Source organism: Chiloscyllium punctatum, chromosome 22, assembly GCF_047496795.1.
Source record: "Chiloscyllium punctatum isolate Juve2018m chromosome 22, sChiPun1.3, whole genome shotgun sequence".
Lineage (NCBI taxonomy): Eukaryota > Metazoa > Chordata > Chondrichthyes > Orectolobiformes > Hemiscylliidae > Chiloscyllium > Chiloscyllium punctatum.
This window is the reverse complement of record NC_092760.1, coordinates 56,643,924-56,664,076: the sequence shown is the minus strand read 5'-3', so window position 1 is coordinate 56,664,076 and position 20,153 is coordinate 56,643,924. Positions and strand designations below refer to the sequence as shown.

The 20,153-nt window shown below is 39.5% G+C and overlaps 1 protein-coding gene across 1 annotated transcript in view; it reads right to left on the bottom strand.

Annotated features, from left to right (window-relative positions):
- Positions 1-9,491: 9,491 nt before the first annotated feature.
- The window catches only part of LOC140493664 (ethanolamine kinase 1-like), a 460,360-nt gene continuing 449,698 nt past the window's right edge, over positions 9,492-20,153 (bottom strand). The window contains exon 8 of the mRNA XM_072592363.1: positions 9,492-19,257. Coding sequence (XP_072448464.1) covers positions 19,185-19,257 — 73 coding nt within the window. The 3' untranslated portion in view covers positions 9,492-19,184. The remainder of the gene's footprint in view (positions 19,258-20,153) is intronic.

The following is a 20,153-nucleotide window of genomic DNA, read 5'->3' as shown; positions in this document are numbered from 1 at the left end:
TACAGTGTGGAAGCAAACTATTTGGTCCATCAAGTCCACACTGACTGTCCAAAGAGCATCCCATCCAGATGCACTCCAGATTCCATCCCTGTAATCCTGCATGGTTATTACACTTAACCTGCACATCTCTGGACACTATGGGCCATTTAGCACAGCCAATCCACCTGACCTGCGCATCACTGGGAGGAAACCAGAGCACCTGGAGCAAACCCACGCAGACAATGTACAAACTCCACAAAGGCAGTCACCCAAGGATGAAATCAAACCTAAGTCCCTAGTGCTGTGAGGCAGCAGTGCTGACCATTGAGCCACCACGCCACTCCAAGTAAACACTTTGCAATTCTGACTTATTGGACACTTTATTTGACATATCAGAAGAAAGAGAACATTTGCTCTTGGCATGTGGCCATTGTTTTGGAGAAAGGACTAAGCCTTCAAAATCTCGTCCTCAAATGTAATTCCCCTTTAGTCACGATGGTAAATATCCCTGAGCCACCTTGATTCATTCTGTTAAGCATAAGTCAGCACATGACACAGCTTCAGTGAAGTAAATGTGATGAGAACACATGCACTCCTCTGTGAAAAGTATTTCTACACTTGAGTGCTAAACCTACAGACTGCTGAATTTGTTCATCTTGTTACGTTCAAACTTTGATAATCAGCTATTTAAACTAAAATTGTGTTTACAATCCAGAGTTTCAACCTGGCTAGTTTTGGTAGCACTGCTCTGATTTGGCATTTGTTTCCAACTTTTGGGCAAAATAAACCCCTTGAACTTTTAATTTATGCTGTACCTTATTATACACCCTTCCCATTAATTACAATAAATGTGCTTTTGCCTTATTATCTTATAACTTATTAAAAATCATTAATTTGTATAAATTTTTGAGTCATGGGAAAAGTCTATTTAGTACTGTCTATTTGCAAATTAGTATTGGATATGCAATTTAGATTTAATTTGCATATTAATTCATACACTACATCATTAGCATGATAATACTGCCCCAGGTTTACTGAAACTAAGGCTTCCATCTTTTCCGTTAATGTGGAAAGTCTATTTCTAATTAAACTAGTCTGCATATGTAAATTAAGCATAATTAGCATTATTAATGTATTATCTTTAATAGCATAATGGTCATACCCAAACATTGAAATATAGGAGCTTCCTCAGATGTGGGGAAAAGTCTATATTCTAATTAACTATTCAGTCTATGTAAATTACATCCAATTAGCTTAACTGATTAATATGGGTCCTATGCTGCACAAGGAAAGGGAATTATTGTCAAGGGGATATTAGACATCAATTTTAGTGTTTTCGAGATGGTTAACCACTCTGTAGTTTTGCTCAATTGTCTTTAGAGATCAAGATAATTTAGGGAGAACATTCTCCAAAGAGATTATGTGGGTGGGTTAGTGTTCGTTATAAGCCAGGTTCTACATGTGTTATAATCCTGGACCAGATGACCAAATTTATATTATGAACTGGCTCAGAACAGTAACTTTTTAAAAACGTTGTCGAAGTTTATGAGATGCTGGATACTTATGAAGGAGAAAAAAAGCCACCAGCTTCCACATTATTGAATGTTCAATCATAAAATTTATGCTGCAAAGTTAGAACAGTAATAACATCCACAACATATCTACAACTTATATTCTAACATCCAGACTCAACATGAGGTAAATACAGGTAACAAATCATGATTGAACAGCCAACATAGCACATCAAATAGCAAATGTAAGAGAGACAAGTCCCACAGATTTCTCAGCAATCCACTTGTCAGATGTTAGTCACATGGATCGCAATCAAGTCTCATTAAATCTTTACTAGGGAAATACCCTCAAGAGCTGCTCAGTCAAGATTTGCTTCAATGACTTGCTTATGTTGTAGCTCATAACCCTCCTTTCCTGGAAACTGAACTCCAACACTTACTCACAGCCACACCTCCAGCGTTTCACGAACACATAGCTTTGCCAAATTAATACCACCACTGAGATTTTCCCTGAACTCTAAACTTAATCAGCTGCATCAATTAACTTGTAGAACTTCTTCGTCAATCAAACAGCATAAGATTAGCCAACTATCCTTTGACTTCTGTCAGGCACCAGTTATATGAAACCAGTGTAGTCCAGTGGTCTTGTCAGCAGTCCAGCTAAGCAACAGAACAGCTTAACATGGAGTTTGTTCCTTCACAATCCATTCTTGGATGGGTCACAATGCTGCCTCACAATGCCAGGGACCTGCATTCGATTCCAGCCTTGGGCTACCATCTCTGTGGAGTTTGCATGTTCTTCCTTTGTCTGTGTGGGTTTCTTCCAGCTGCTCCGGTTTCCTCCCACAGTCGAAAGAGTGCAGGTTGGGTGAATTGGCCATGGGGAATACAGGGTTACAGGGATAGGGTAGGCAGTGAGTCCAGATGGGATATGCTTGGGAGACTCAGTATGGATTTGGTGAGCCGAATGACCTGCTGCCACACTGGCGGGAATCTATGATTCACAGGATTCAGCTGCACACTGGGGGCAGATCAGCAATTAGCACTGAAGTGTCGTCCCATACATGGACATGTATCCAGTTCATAGACTGGACTAGGCTGCAACCAGAGCTGGTCACTTGCTCCCCTACTGCACACTCACCATCAGCCTGCTTTAGTCTCACAGCATCTCTGCCTTACTTTGCCTTTTTCGTACTTTGTGATCCCAACTTGAGCTACCAGGCTAACAGTGCTTCTTTCTCACCTTGCTGTTTGGCGCAGAGACAAAACCAGCAGACTTGTCATGGTTGTCAGCAATCCTCAGTCAAAAAACAAAATGTGTTCTACCACGGTAACTCTGTGCTGGTCAATGGAAGGTGTCACGAATAGGATGACAGCTTTTTTTTCATCTGTGTTGAAGAAGATAAACAGGGCAAATATTCTTGGGGTTGCCCAGTGTGGATGAGGAGTATCCAACCTAAGATCACACACGAGCTTCATGCCTCCTGAACTGATGCCTGAACCTCAACACCACCTACACACCTCATTCATTTTTTTCTGGAGCTTAACAGATCCCTACGTACCCAAAAGCCTTGGAACATTCTCACCTCTGGCATGTATGACCTTTATTGGGGAGAAAGTGAGGACTGCAGATGCTGGCGATCAGAGTCAAAAAGTGTGGCGCTGGAAAAGCACAGTAGGTCAGACAGCATCTGAGGAGCAGGAGAGTCGCTGTTTCAGGCATAGGCCCTTGATTAGGGGAGATACTTGCAGTCCAGCCATCCGCACTAATGTGTTCTAGGTTCCTTGCATTGCAAATGCTTCTTAAAGTTGGTGGTGGGGGTTCCCCTCCTGAGAGTAGAAATCCAGTGCTACTTGTTAAGGCGACTTGCAGTGTACTGTCACAGTGAGGCACCTTTTTAAAAATTCAGTCTGTTTACAGTCGACAAAGTTTCTTTGGAGAAGGAAGGGAGTGAGCAGTATACCTTTCCCACCACCAGAAAAATTCAGCCCCTGACCAATTCCTCAATCACTAATTTCCTTTCACTAATTTCCTTTCCATGAGAAAAGCAAGATATGTAGCATTTACCAGTTTATGTCTTCTCTCCCCACTGTCCAGAGTCCTAAACATTGTTTCTAAATGTATTTATATTCACTAGTATTTTTTTCTATTTATTGCAGTATATTTGCTGCCAATGATGTGGTCTTCTGTACATCAGGAGTATCCCACCTGATGCCCATTGCTTTGCAGAATAGTTTTGTTCAATCTACAACTGTAACCCTATGCTTCCAGTCATCTACCATTTTAATTTTCATTCCCAATCTCAGTGTTTAAATAAAAGTCAATATAAACTTGAAGAAGAGCACTACATCTTTTGACTAGGCACTTTACAGCCTTCTAAAGCAACATTTGTGAGATTTTTAGGTGATAACATCTACCTTCACTTTCCTGTTGGCAGCATATGGAAATCATTCTGCTTTTCCATCTCTGCTACACTCCTGTTTTGTGTTTCTACTTGTGCCATAACCACCTGCTTGTGCTTTGTATCATCACCCTATTTGCAATTTAATCTAGTTGTCTTTTGGCCAAAAATAAATCTTGCCTTTCCATTTTTCTTTGCCTCCCTTGTTTTCCTTAGAACTTGCTTAAAATTTGTTGCACTTTCAACTCCTTCCAGTTCAGATAAAAGACAAAATATTGATTCTGGTTTTCCCCTACGAGACATTGTCTGACCTTCTGAGTATTTCTAGCGTGTTCTACTTTTACTTCATGGTTATAGCATCTTTCCATAACAGGTTATTGAACTTTTATTTTTAAAATGATTGAATCCCTCGAACCAAATTCACAGAATAAATAAATAAATAAATTTGGACAATTATCAAATACTGACCACCCATAATCTCAAACTGGGACATAAAATATTGACAATTTTGTTCTTTGTGGTTTGAGGAGGTTGAACCTCAAGAAGAAAGGTCTTGGCAACAATATATTCCCAATATTGCCTGCATCAAAGTATGCACAACTTCAGAATCTTATAAATTGTAGTGTTTAAGCAGCATGCAGAATTTGCATAAAGGTAAATTGTGTGAGGCTGTGTATGATGGGGCATTGAATTTGGAGGTCAAGCCATCTTACGTGTGGCAGTTCTAATCATCTGCCATTAATGACTAGAGCTATGAATGAATAGTGCTGATCTCTAGGGCCAATTCTCTATTCTGTGCTCCTGTTGAGTTAAATTTCACCAACTGGACAAGAGAATAGCATCATTGATTTTGCCATTCTTTGCACCTCGAGGTGAAATACCATTCCATTAGTTGAGTTTCATTTTAGTCTGGCTGTCAGAGACTGAGCAATATGAATTTTAATAATATCTTCCTATTTTCTAATAGACATGGACCAATGGCATATAATTACCACAAATTAGAAATTAAATAGTTAGTTTTGATCACAGGTGACTCCTAATGAGAAGTGGAAACATCTCACAAGATGGTCATATGAGTTTGGGGTTGGACTATATTGTCTTGAAATAAACTAATCCTTACTTTGTATTCAATCCATCCTACATGTGATCTGGTGATGCTGAAGCTAGTGCCTGACATTTTGTTGGGCGAACATCTCTCAAATTGAAAAGGATCAGTTTATGCTCTTTTATTCAGTAAATTAAACCTGAAACATGTCCCATTAGCACTTCACTTCCCTTCTGGCTCCAGACGTCACCTTTTACAAAATGCACGAAGCAACTTTGGAGAAGTTCCAGGGTATAAGGAGAAAACATGTAACAGTTTGGAAGAAAAAGATTGGCTTCAGTTTTTGGCAGCACAAGATTGTGTGTAGAAAGGTAAGAAGCTGAAAAAACAATGATTGAATGAATGCAACTGATACTTGCTTCTGGAGGGGAGCTTTGAATTGTCCTGCAGGCAAAGAGAAATTCATTGTTACTAATGTTCAACCTGAATTTCATACATTCTTGATCAAACTAGTTCTTCATACACTGAACCTCAGCAACAGGCTGAAACATGGTTAAAACCTAAACTTACTCTCACAGAGAAACCACATTGGCTTGAGTTCACACTAGACCTAAGAATATTTTGTCCCTGATTGACAAGGGAGTTGCTTTCTGTTTAGCCCAAATTAATACATTTATTTTGTGAGTGATGACAACATTTCAACAACATGACAAGAAGATCAAATTGCAACAGGTCAGTATAAAAAGATTGAAATTTATGCCAAAGAGTCATAGAGTTCTACAGTACAGAAACAGACCCTTTGGTCCAACTCGTTCATGCTACCAACTTTCTCAAACTAAACGAATCCCATTTATTGGCCTTTGGCCCATATCCCTCAAAACATTTCCTATTCATGTAAGAGACCTTTACTATTCATCTTATCTGTTCTTCATGATTTTATACACCTCTATATCTTTCACAATCTACTTCTCTTTTGATTCTGATCACTTGTTCCTGAGGCTCATAGAGATTGACAGCATATAAAAAGGCCTTTCAGTCCATCAACTTGCTAAGACGTTTCTTTCTACAGATTTTTTTGTCACTTGCTATTAATATCCTGTTCTGTTTCTATACCTTTGCCATCATATATATAATTTTCAGTGTCTGAGAAGTAGGGAAGAAAGGGGAGAAAGGAGAAATGCAGAAAAGGTACACAAAGTGAAAACTAGATAGAAGGAAATAAAGGTAAGAAACATTTTACATTGTGATCACTGTGATTTCCCTAAAATTGTACTGATGATGGTGCATGAAGATTTTTGCAGATAATGGTATTACCTACTGATAATGGTAAGGAATAAACCCTGAACAACAGAAAGCTCATTTGAAAGAATGTTCAACTTCGAGAAAGTTGCCAGGAACAGAAGTGAAAGTTAGAAGTTATTGTTGGCAACATTAGCAGATGAACAATTAAACTTTGATCTTATCCTAAACTGTCTAATTAAAACAGGGACAGCTCTAGTCAAATGATCAACATGCCTGCTGCCCAATCTTCATTTCTACTGGAATCAATGATCTGTAAAATAGACATAAATTGGAGTCTTAAGATATGTTTGCATGGCATTCCTCCATCTGCCATTTTCACAGAGACGTTAAGCCGCTTAAAATAAATTAAAATATCATCATCTATATAACCTTCCATGTGTATGGCAATTGATTCAGATGTCCTTTATGTCAGCTCATTAAACCCACTGTTAAACTAACATCTGTGTGAAAAACATTGAGTGCATGTAAATTCATTGCAAACCAATATTGTATGTGAACATAAATGACATTTACCAATAAAATTCTTCTTAACCCTCACTAAGTGTTCCTCCCAGCTACCACCTGAAGCCTTTGCAGCAATTGTCAGGCAGAACTGCTGATCCATTTCGGCTTCCTCCAGCACTCCCTAACATCACAGATGCTAGTTTTCAATCATTTCAATTCGCTCCATGTGATATGATGAAGCGGTTGGAGGCAAAGGATACTAAAAAGGTTATGGGCCCTCACAACACCTGGCAACAGCACTGAAGACTTGTGCTTCAGAACTTCTGGTGCCCTAGTCAAGGTCTTCCAGTACAGTTATTACACTGGCAATATACCCGACAGTGGTGGAAAATTGTACAGGCATGTCGTGTCCTTGAAAAGCAGGACAAATCCAACCCGGCCAATTACCACCCCATTGTTCAATACCTGATCGATAGTAGATTGATGGAAGGTGTCATCAACGGTGCTACCAAGCAGCACCTGGTCAGTAATAACCTGCTCAGCGTCACCCAGTTTAGGTTCTGCCAGGGCTGCTCAGTTCCTGACCACATTACAGTCTTGATTCAAAAATGGACAAAAGAGCTGAATTCTGGACGAGCTGAATTCCAGCAGTAGATTCGGGGTGACTGCACAGGAAGACAGTTATCATTGTTGGAAGTCTGTTATCTCAGTTCCAGGATATCTCTGCAGGAGTTCCTCAGGGTAGTGTCCTGGGTCCACTCTGGGCCCCTTCGCTATCGCTGATGTTGTCACCACAACTGAGCTCTTTAACAAGAGATAAGTAAAAGACAGAAAAAAAAATACAAGAGAGAGAAATAATAAATGAAATGAAAAGAAAAGTAAATTGAGCAGACGAGCTCAAGGACTCAGAGGTTCAACTCAACCACCTTCTTACCAGAAGCTGGAAATGGACCTGGTTTCTAGATGGTGTCTAAAGGATCTTTGGTGAATTTCTGCAGTTCGTCTTATCGATAGCATACCCTGTTGTTACTGAGCATTGGTGATGGAGGGAATGGATGATTGTGGATGTGGTGCCAATCAAGTTGGCTGCTTGGTCCTGGATGCTGTCAAGCTTCTTGATGTTGTTGGAACTGCATTCATCCAGGCCAGTGGGGTGTATTCCATCACACTCTTGATTTGTTTCTTGTAGCTAATCGACAGGCTTCGGGAAGTCAGGAGGGGAGTATTTGTTACTGCAGTACTCCTAGCCTCTGACATGCCCTTATAGCCATTGTGTTTTTATAGCAAATCCAGTTGAGTTTTTGGTCAATGGTGACAACTAGCATATTATAATGGATGATTCAGTGATGGCAACACTATTGAATATCTTATTGGAGGTGGTCATTGTCTGGCATTTGTGTGGTGTGAATGTTAATTACCACTTCTGAGTCCAAGCCTGGATATTGTCCAGATCTTGTTGTGAATGAGCATGGATCTGCGGAGTCATGAATGGTACTTGAGGATTTAAAATTGGTGTGAACCTTGTGCAATCATCAACAAACATCCCCCACTTCTGATTTTGTGATATAGGGAAGGTCATTCATGAAACAGGTGGTGACACCATTGGTGGCAGCGAGTGGGCTTAGTGTGGACTTGTGGCAGCATTGGAGGCGAGTTTGGGTTCTCGGCAGCATCTGCATCCAGTGCATATTTAGGGAGACAGTGGTGGAGGAAAGTTTGGGCCCAGTATTGAGACCTTGTGGCACTGGCTAGACCTGAAGTGGACTCATGGCAGTGACAAAGTCAAGCTTGTTTTGGTGCAGTACCTGGTAGCATCAGTGGCATTTGCATTGGCAAGGTCCAGTGAGGACTCACAGTGGCATCGGCATTGATGGTGGCGAGATAGCGCTAAATAGTAGTGAATTTTGTTTCAGAAGTAGTGGTGGCACAGCGAAGGAGACTGATGACTGGCCACTGGGTTAAAGATGCCACTTGTTTGCCATTGGAGACTGATTTGACCTTTGATCCACAGAGTTAAAATGTCAGATGATCTGTGACAGGTTAAAGATCTTGAACTGCAGCCAACACAACCAGGTCTTGCCTTCTTTATTCAATGTCTCCAGTTATTGGCAAAACTTGATGGAGAGGATCTTCTCTCCCAAGAGATACTAGCACTTCAGTCCATTCATATCATGGTATAAGTTCCAAATGTTGCATAGTTATAGATTGTAGGTAAGCAGGTATAAATGAAACAAACAAAGCCTCATGAAATACTTGCATGTGTTCAAACCCTTATAATCTGAATGTCAAAAAGGCACTCCAGTGTCCTAGGTCTCTATGACAGCAGTCTGTGTAACCATGGAAGAAACATAATCTAACCATAGGACCATTGTGAAGAGCTCATGCACATTTCCTTGAAACTGCCACATACTCCAGAGTAGATGAATTGTTGGAAAGCTATTGATCAAGCTACCATAGGACAGATTGGTACAAATTAGAAGAAGGGAGGTGTTCTGTCAATGAAAACCAGAGATCAAGAAGTAAATTTGCCAACAAAATGCGGCCTGGAATTTTGTGTGAACTTTGTGTGAAGCAGTTTAGGGGATTTCGAAGAAATGTGATTAGTCACAATATAAACAGCTTAAACCCTTGAACTGTGTGCATTCACAACCTCTATGCTGGGTTAGTGACTGAACTCAGGATCTTGCATAGATAATGATGAGAATCTATAACATCACACAGTCAGCTGGGATAGCTTGCAACAGAGTTGCAAAACAAGTTTTTTTATTTATTATTTATTGAAAGACAAATAATTTATGAGGTATTTGATCAGTAATAACACAGTGAATATTTCTGTACATTTTTGAAATGATCCAAACGTGGATAAATTATTCCATTAAAATAAACTGGCAACTGAATGCTCTGATTAAAGCAGTAGAAATTGGAAAGCAAAAATTATTCTGATTACCTAAATATATTTAACTATAAATCCCATCATGTGTATCACTCTTTTAAGCATTGGCTTGTCATTTGCTCTTATGTAAATCCTCAATAACAAACAATCTCACACAGTTGCTATGGTTGGCATTTCTTTAAATTTGCAGCAACATGCAGGAAGCAAAAAGAATAAAGATTACAGCATCTTCTTTTTATGCATAAAGACTAAACCTTTAACTTAAGTTGAAAGCAAGTCAGCAATTTATTGCAGGAGACAAAAATGGGTATTTCAGCAAGAACTCATAGTAAGTGATTTTTCATGATAAATCAGTAAACATTTTTCAATAAATGCCACATTCAGCTAATGGAAACAGAAAATATATAAGACGGTTATAAATTTACCTTGTACTTTTTTTCCAAAGATGTGGATTGTCTGTGGGGTGTTAGCAAAATACTGGCTACTGAACAAACACAATTAAATGTAACAAAGGAAGGTTAGGCAAACAATTTAGGCAACATTTTAGTCACCAGGTCAACTGAATCATCTTTGACATTTGGAATTTATTAAAAGTTGCATCATTAAAAGCCAGGCAAGAGTTTACTCAATGGGTTCAATGAAAATGGTACAAATGAGGTTCAGTCCTGTGACTGCTGAAACCTAAAGCTGTCATTCTTACTAGCAAGACTGAGGTGAGACAACAAATGCTAAATAGCAAAAACTTAACAAAGGCACTGGCAGAGGGAAACCCTGTGGGTGTTTGTGCACAAATTTTATATGACAGGCAAACAACAAGTTAACAAAGCACAAAGGATCCTGGACTTTACAAAGAATTATGACTGCAAAACCCTGGAAGTCATGCTAAAATGATATAAAAACACTAATTCATCCTCACCTGGATTATTAAGTCCAATTCTGAGTATCAAATGTTAAGAAGGCCATAGACATTGCGGAAATGGTGCTCGAGTGATTTACTAGGATCAGGGATGAGGAATTATGTAGCTGGGCTAAAGAAATTGGCATTGTTGTTTGAACAGAGAAGGCTAATGGGAGATTTGATGGAGGAGTTTAAAATCATTAAGCTCTTAGATAGAGTGCAATTGTTTCCAATAGCTGAAGAAGGATCAGGTTTACATAATTAAATATCAAAACATAAACAGAAATGGAAAAATTGTAAACATTTTGAGAAGTGTATTTCATTCAGTTTTGTTCTGTGTTTCACTCTTTTACATTTGCTATCTCTTCTTGTAGTTTTTTTGAAGTACTGGATGAATTGTATTATCAGTTCCCTCTTATTGAGCTAATGGCCCAAATATTCTAAGAACTGACAATCAATGTTGGGTTGCCACTCTCCTACTGTTTTATACAACGGCTGAGCTGTGTATTACTGGCTTGAACTGCTCTTGCTGGCAACTATAAGTACAGAGTGTAGTTTAAATTAAAGTCCAGTTTTATAGCACTGAATTGTTAAGGGGAAGCCAAGCCTTTTGAATGCTGCAGCTGTTTAATTACTCAGACACTGAAAGGCTTTGGAACATTTAGACAGTTTTTGACTATGTTTGTGAATGAATATGAGTAAGGTGAGGGGATTGTGGGAATGGTGTAGAGTGCCAGGTAAGTAGTTTGAGGGGACCGGGTGGGGGGAATTAGAGTGTGGGGGCGGAGGGTAGCTCTGTGAGCTACTTCACAACAGCTAGCTTTTCAAGGCTGGCATTTTATGGTCTCAATCATATTTAAGGAAAGCAAACCAGCCATCCTGACCTGGCTGAGCAAACACGTGATTCCAGATTCATAGTAATGTTGTTCACTGTTACCTATTGTCTGTCATAGCCTCAACAAGGCTGATTTGGAATGGATAACAAATGTTGACCTTGTCAACCATGTTCATATCCCTTCCAAGACTAAAGAAACTTTACACCTGGATTTCTTTCAGCTCCAATATTGCTTGGCAGCACCAGGTCAACATTGCTCTGTGCTTTCTTCCTTGTCTCTCAACTATACTGAATTAACAATGAATCCTGGAATTTTCTTCCAGTCTCCACTGTTCCTAGATAACCCTCAGGAGTTTTCCTGAGCCCTAATTGCAACTCTACTGACTCGCTCCTTAGCTTTTCCTGCACCTGAATAGGTCAATGCTTGCTACAGCAGCACTTCATCAATAATAAATCTCCTTATCGACTTGAAGTCCTGAGTGACCAGCAGCTTGAAAGTAGACATTTTCAGTTATGCTGCCTCTGAATAATACTTAAAAACTGACAGTTTAGTGACCCTTGAACTGTTTCACATGCCCTCTGAAAAATTCACAACAAGCCCCGTGTTTATTTCCAGGCAGGATACAACAAGCAGCCGTGGAACACCCAGTTCCTTGAATGACGAAGAGCAAAGACTGGACTCGTGGCAATGTTTCCAGGAGTCATGGAAAAGCAGTTTAAGGGTTGCTGAATCGCAGAGCATCAATCTGATTTCATCGCAATCATATTTTGCACGTCTCATCAACTAAGTCCACCAAATGATTTTAAAACATTTAATCATTCATGGAATGTGATCATTGCTAGCAAATACATCATATGTTACCTTCCCGAAGTGCCTTTGAAATGATTGTGGTTGTGAGTTCCAGGAACTGCTGCAGTCCATGTGATCTACGCAGTTTTGCAATTGAAGGCGTTCCGGGCTTTTGACCCAGTGCTGATGAAGGGACTGTGATCAAGTTTCCAACTTAGGATGGTGTGTAACTTGGAGAGGAAATTACCGGTATTTCAATGTGGGTGCTACCCTATTCTGTGCAGTGGCAGCAGTCGTTGAAACATCAGGGAATGCTTAACTTTTAAATGGTAAGGAGTGCAGTCATTATTCCAACAATAGAAACATGTGACTGGTTAAGGTGGTGTTGTGTCAATCAAGCAGTTTGCTTGGTCTCAATGACACTGCGTTTTGAGTGATATCAGCAGTGCATATACCCAGTCAAGTGCAAGATTTTTCATCACACTATTCCAAGTCTAATTTGTACTCCACTTTAATCACGATTTGACTCCTAATTTGTTTTATTTACATGAGTTCTTTATTTGAGGGTTAATTCAGTAAAATTGATTTATTTCTCTTTGTAGATTTCTATTGGAAGGATGTTGTGAAAAATGAAAGGTTCAGAAAAGATTTACAAGGATGTTTGCCAAGGTTGGAGGATTTGAGCTACAGGGAGAGACTGAATAGGCTGGGGATGTTTTCCCTGGAGCATGAGAGGCTGAGGGATGACATATAGGTTTACAAAATTATGAGGGGCCTGGATAAGATAAATAGACAAGGTCATTTCCCTGGGGTGGGTAATTTCAGAACTGGAGGGCATAAGTTTCATGTGAGAGGTAAAACTTTAAAAGGGAGCTAAGGGCAACTTTTTCATGCAGAGGGTGGTGCTTATATGGAATGAGCTGCCAGAGGAAGTGGTGAAGGCTGGTACAATGACAACATTTAAAAGGCACCTGGATGGGTATATGAAGAGGCAGGGTTTGGATGGATATGGGCCAGGTGCTGGCAGGTGGGACGAGATTGGGTTGGGATATTTGGTTGGCATGGATGGGTTGGACCAAAGGGTCTGTTTCTGTGCTTTATGATTCTTTGACTTTATGACTGACTGGTACTCAAAACACATGCTCAGAATTGAAGTACAGGGAAAATTATCAAGTCCAATTCCTGTTACTTAGAAGAGGCTGAAGGCTTCAAGTGAAATACTTACGAAAGTAATGAAAGCAGGCTGAAGGCTTCAAGTGAAATACTTATGAAAGTAATGAAAGCAGGTCTATGATTACATTTCATCACAGGCAATCCAGGTATGAATTGCATTTCTCAGCAATAAATGAAAGTGTTTATTGACAAGATGGAAAGAAAGAAAGCAGACTGTGTCAGCCAGGTAACCTTTGGAATTAATGCAGCAGAAATTGATCTGCATTTCACCCATTTTTCATTGTGGACAAGGATTTCAGCAGTGAAATGGCTTGTGCCCAATCCCTTACAATCATTGGTACACTGCTGTGTCTTGAGAACTATTTTATAGGCTGCATCAAACCTTAAGCACCTTGAACGTGTAGCTAAGGGGCCTAATGCCTGCTAAAAATGTGTATTGGACCTTGCCCACTCAGGACCTCACAGCCACTGTTGAAATGTTAAGCATTTTCTCTATAAAAGTCCTTTAAGCCAGGGTGGGCATAAGTGCTACACTCACTCAACAGGCATTGTGATTTCCTGCTGCCACCGCATTCTGTCCCATTGCCCACTGAAAAACGCACCTCTGAAATTTACCAGAGGGCAATTCCTGGTGTAGCAGTGCCCAACATCAATGTCTGACTTAGTGCAAAATCAGGTGGTGGAGGCGAGAGCCGGTTTGTACAATTTTGGAACCCATGGAGATTCTCTTCAATTCAAATTGTTGGACTGAGAATCAGAATGAGTCTGTAATGGTTTTACTGTTTTATGTCTGATTTTCCTTTGTACTCAGGCAATAAATCCAAAAATATACCCAGGATCTATCTTGAATAAACTGTTATCAGCCTAAGCCATCACATGACTGAGCTAGTGGTGCAAAGAAAATTGATAAAATTGCCACTTCTGATACCACAGCTCACTCAGTTATAGTAAGTCTGGGTCTCAGATGAGAACAGAATTAAGCTGTAACATCATCTTCATGGTAAAAGAAGCCTGTCAACACTCACTGCATGGATTCACACATATGGAACATCAACCTAGTGTGGGTTTGGAAGGAACGTAATCAACCCTAAGGTGAAATACTAATTTTAACTTGAGAATGGTTCTGAAATTTAATATTATACTTTGTTACTGTAAGTATTCATGAGGAACTCAAGGTAAGAAAGTACGGTGATAAAACAACCATGATGCTTCTCCAATGATGAAGGCCATCACATTACTGATGCTGAATACAAGTGCAAACTAAGAAAACCTCACTTAAAACAATCCCAACCTGGAGTACCCCAGCTCCATACAGAATCTGAGGAGGCTCATTCAGAGCATAAAGTCTCAACAGTCCATGAACTCACTGCAAAACTGAGAATGATAACCTTCTTTGATAATGAAGGCAACTTAAACAGAAATCATTTTCTTCCTGCTTGCCATAATGAAAATGTTTGAAAAACCTATGTATGTTATTTTATACTTTGCAGTCCATCTACTCCCAGAACATGAGAAGACAAATTGGTCACTTTGCTGTTTGTGCTTGATTCACCATTCAATGAAATGACATCATAAAGGCCATCTACCCACCTTCGCTGCACATCCCTCATTATCCTTGATCAGCAAAATTCTCCCTACCTCACATTTAAAAGTATTAATTGAGCTAACATCTGATTTTTGTGAGACGCAGTTTCATACTTTTGTCTCCCTAACTTGATCTTGTTCTGATTTCAATTGCTTGGTCCCTTGTCCTAAAGTTTCCCAAAATGATTGTTATCTATTTACTTTATCTTTTCCTTTTAAATCTTCAATCATATTTTCCATTAATCTTCCAAATTCCCAGGACTGCAGACCTTGTTTGTGGCCAGTTAGCTAAGATGACTAGATGGATAAAATGTGGTACAGAATAATGTCAACAGCCTCGATCTGATTTGTGTTGTAGCTGAAATCACCTGCCCTCTGCAATGAAAGACCCACCACTGAAAAATCAATCAAGGAAATGGCTGAGGATAAAGCAAATAAAGAGCCAAGGACCTAACTTTGCACTGAGCATGCATGACTGAAGGAACAAGCTTAGCTTACGTCATCTGTCTTCATGATCTAACTCTGGTTTATATATCTTAAATAAACATGTTTAATTGCTAGTATTGTGTTCATTTGCAGTAGATGAAATATACAGCTATGATAAATGGCCAACTTTCCAAGCACTGGATTCCAATGGGCCAATACATATGCCATTAAGTTGAATTTTACAGCATTGCCAATTCAATAAATTCCAGTATTTACTGCTCAGTGTAACAAATAACTAATTGTTCCCTTTTAGAACAAGCACATTATTTCTGATATCTTACTTACTCCTATTAGTTACATAAAGCAGTTTTCCACTTTTGTTTCAATTCAATTATAGTGAATAAAAGAGATTATGCTTGAAAGATTTTCAAATTTCACAAATGTATCTGCAGATTAATCAAATCTTGATTCAAGTATTACGTCTCTTGACAAAACCAAAACTTAAATAATCTCTAAATTATTTATTTAGAGGTCAGCACTCCTTACTGCACTATTTTAGTACACCAATTAAACTTTTGTGCATCTTACTTCAATAACACCATGAACACATTTTCAAAAAAAAATCAAAACAATTGGAGAAAATAACAAACACACAGAAAATCACACTCCAAACAAAACTCACATCCTTTAACTTTCGAAAAATGAAGATGCTGCAGTCACTGTATGTTTTTTCAGTTTGCAGACTTTTGCCTGCCAGCATGGATTTTCAATTGTAAATTTTGAATCAGCTTCATTTTAGCTCTTAATATTTTAGTTCTGATTACCTGAAACAAAGTGAACTCAATTAGTGAATAAAAGTCCTAGAAAATAGGTTCAGTCTGTAGATTTCACAACTAGATTTTCTCCAAATTCATTTATGACTCCTGTCATAAATCAATGTTTTTGATTATTTTTTAAATGGATAACCCATTCAGTGTTCTTGAAATAACTCAAAACATTTCATAGATTGCATTTATTTTGCAATATAAATCCAATGTGCTGGTATAATCTGAAAACACAAGTATGTGTCCTTCCAGAAAATTTATGTATTTTTGTCTCTCTAAAAAGAATACTTCAATTTTACAGCAATACAGCAATTTACATGTCTACCAGATACCACAAAGAGCTTTATAACCAATGAAATACTTTTTGGAAGTGTAATCACTGTTTTACCATGAGATACGTGGAGGTAAATACCTAAACTATAAACTACCACAAACAGCAACACTATCATGACCACATACGCTTCTTTTTTTGATAGTGATTAAGGGATAAACATACCACACACCTGTCCACTACAAATACATCAATAATTACCTTAGCTATACATCCTCATACACTGCTTCCTGTAAAGACTCTATTTCATTCTCCCAGTTCCTCTGTCTCTGTCGCATCTGTTACAGTGATGACAACTTTGACAAGGGGGCCAGTGAAATGTTCACCTTCTTCCTCAACAAAGATTTTTACACCCAATGAAATACTTTTTGGAAGTGTAATCACTGTTGTACCATTAGAGGTGTAGAGGTAAATACCTAAACTACAAACTACTACAAACAGCAATGCTATCATGACCACATAAGCTTCTTTTTTGATGGTGATTAAGGTGGTTGACAGAGCACTGAGTTGGGTCTGACCCATCTCCTGCACTTTGGTGCTCACCCCTTATCTACCCTCCCACATCAGCGATAGGGTCTCCCTTGTCCTCACCTACCATCCAACAAGCATTCACTACCAAAGGATCATTAGCCACATTTCAAGCGGGATGCCACCACCACACAGATATTCCCCTCCCCTCCTTCGGCAGACTTCCGCAGGGACTGTTCCTTCCAGGACACCTGGTCCACTCCTCCTCCATTCCCAGCATCTCTCCACACTCCCATGGCACCTTCTCATGTAGTTGCGGAATGTGTAACACCTACTCATTTATTTTCTCCCTTCTCATGATCTAGGGTCCCAGACACATCTTCCAGGTGAAGAGTGATTTATTTTCAATTCACTCAGTCTAGTCTCCTGTTTCTGCTGCTCTCAATGTTGTCTCCTTTACATTGGGGAGACAAAGCACAGACTGGGAAACCACTTTGCAGAACTTTCTGTCTACAAATATGACCCTAAGCCTCCAGTTGCCTACCACTTCAAAATACTACCATGTTCCCTGGCCAACACCTCTGTCTCTGAAACAAAAATAGAAGTTGCTGGAAAAGTTCAGCAGGTTTGGCAGCTTCAGTGAAGAAAAATCAGAGTTTACATTTCGGATCTGGTGATCCTTCCTCAGAACTGATAGTAGCTAGGAAAATGTAGGTTTATATGCAGAAGTTTGGATGGGGGTAGGGGTAAATATTAACTCTGATTTCTCTTCACAGATGCTGCCAGACCTGCTGAGCTTTCCAAGCAACTTTTGTTTTTGCTTCTGATTTACAGCATCCGCAGTTCTTTCGGTTTTTATCTCTGTCTCAGGCTTGCTGCAGTGCTCCAGCGAAGCTCAGTGCAAGCTGGAAGAACAGCGCCTCATTCTCTGCTGGGAATCCTGCAACCTTCTAGATGCAATATCGAATTCCACTATTTTAGGGCTTGAGGACTTTCTCCTGTGTCTTTATTCCAACACACCGGGCCTTGTCATCACATTGCTGCTACTATAAGCAACCTATTGTCAGCCATTAATGGCCCTATTAGCAGCTATTCATTTTCCCAAACGGCAATCAGTCCTGAAGAAGGGTCACTGGACCTGAAACACAAGCTGTGCTTCCCCTCCAACAAATGCTGCTGAGTTTTTCCAGCAATTTCAGTTTTTGTCCCAGATACCATGCTCTCCTTTAAAATTGTGCCAGGGGATTGTTTACTGCACTGCAGCAGGCAGATGGGGCTTTGGCCTAATGTCTCATCTGAAAGGCAGCAACCTCCAGCAATGCAGTGCTCCCTCAGTACAGCGTGAGTCTTGATTTTTGTGCTCAGCATCTTGAACATGACTTAAACCGGAGCATTGGAATTCAGTGGTGAGTGTGCTGGTACAAAGCTAGCAAAGTTCTTGATTTCTGATAATCTTTAATCACTACCAGTGACACAGTATACTTGCCATGGTTACATGTAGTAAACTTATTAGAACATTTGTGAATGCAAAATGGAATGATGCAGAGTAAAAGGGTTGGAAAGTGATTATTTAACCTGGATTTATCTTTAGTGTTTGAGGCTTCACATTACTCTGTCAAATTTAAAATTCCAGCCAAAAAGAAAATGCAACCCAAAAATTGAAACGTACAGGTAACATGTGAAAGATAAGAGTTTGTGATATAAGTTTTGAAGTTGGATCCAACCTGAAATGTTTCAACAGCTACAACAACAGATGTATATTTACATAGCACTTACATTCTTTATCAAACGCTGATCGGCCTTCTGTACAATTTAGCAGTATTTGCATATTTTAAAACATTGTTCTTATTTCCAAACCATATCTTTGGAATGATGGCTGCAGAGTGTTACTGCAAAGCAAACACTGAGTGCCGTTTAACTGAACCTTCACAACCAAAGACGATTTAAAGAAAACACAAACTTGTCAGTTGAAGAATTTGCCTCAAGACGTACAATGTCAAAACATCAACAAGAAATGTTATTGGTGCACAATGACCTGAAATCATGTTGCTCCACTTTCATAATTTAAGGTTTTGTCTTCATTGTGAATAACTATCAAGAGTGAATCCCAATTATTAGTTATGGGATTTGCAATATTTTTACATTCCATGTCTTATTACAATAGCATATTAAATAGCATATTAAACTTTCCGTAATTTGTCATCAATTTTCACTGGTGTCTTGTTTCCAGCTTGCTCCTACTTTCCCATTATGGTGTAATTTCCAGCTGATCTCCAGCATTAAGAAGGAAGCTGCAAGGCCAGGATTTCATCCTTCATCTTGAAGTATTGTTTGAAGCGCTCGCTGGCATATCTATTCATTACAAAATAACACACTATTATTCAGTAGTTTACTAAGCTTTTTAATTTATTTTTGACTTATCACTATACAAGAAAAGGTAGAGCACTGTGGGACAGTGGTTAGCACTGCTGCCTCACAGCACCAGGGATACGGGTTTGATTCCAGACTTGGGTGACTGTCCATATGGAGGTTGCACATTCTCCTTGTGATTACATGGCTTTCTCCTGGGTGCTCCGGTTTCCTCCCACAGTCCAAAGTTGTGCAGATTAGGTGGATTGGCCGTGCTAAATTGTCCATAGGGTCCAGGGCTGTGCTGGATTAATCATGGTGAATGCAGGGATAGAGTAGGGGGCTGAAGTTGGGTGGAATGGTCTTTGGATGGTCGCTGCAGACTCGATGGACCAAAGGGCCTCTTTTTGGACTGTTGGGATTCTAGTATTCTTTGGAAATAGTGGAGTTTTGCAGAAGTTCATGTTGGGATTACAAGTACTCACATTATGCATCAACGATCTGGATAAAAGAACTGAGGGTATTGTTGCTTTGTTTGCAGGTAACACAGAGATAGGTGGAGGGATGGGTAGTGTTGAGGAAGCAGGGAGGCTGCAGAAGAACCTGGATGGCTTGGAGAGTGGGCAAAGAAGTGGCAGATGGAATACAATGTGGAAAAGCATGAGACTATGCACTTTGGTAGGAAAGATAAATAGGGAAAGGCTTTGGACATCTGAAACATAAAAGGGACTTGGGAGTCCTAGTTCAGGATTCGTGAAAGGTTATCATGCAGGTTAAGTATAAAATTGATGGAGAAGTTATTGTAAACCTCTCAAGAGCAATGATAATGTTAGTAGACTAGCAATCCAGAGAGCCAGTGGAAAGCTTTATGCTCATGAGTTCAAACCCAACCATGACAC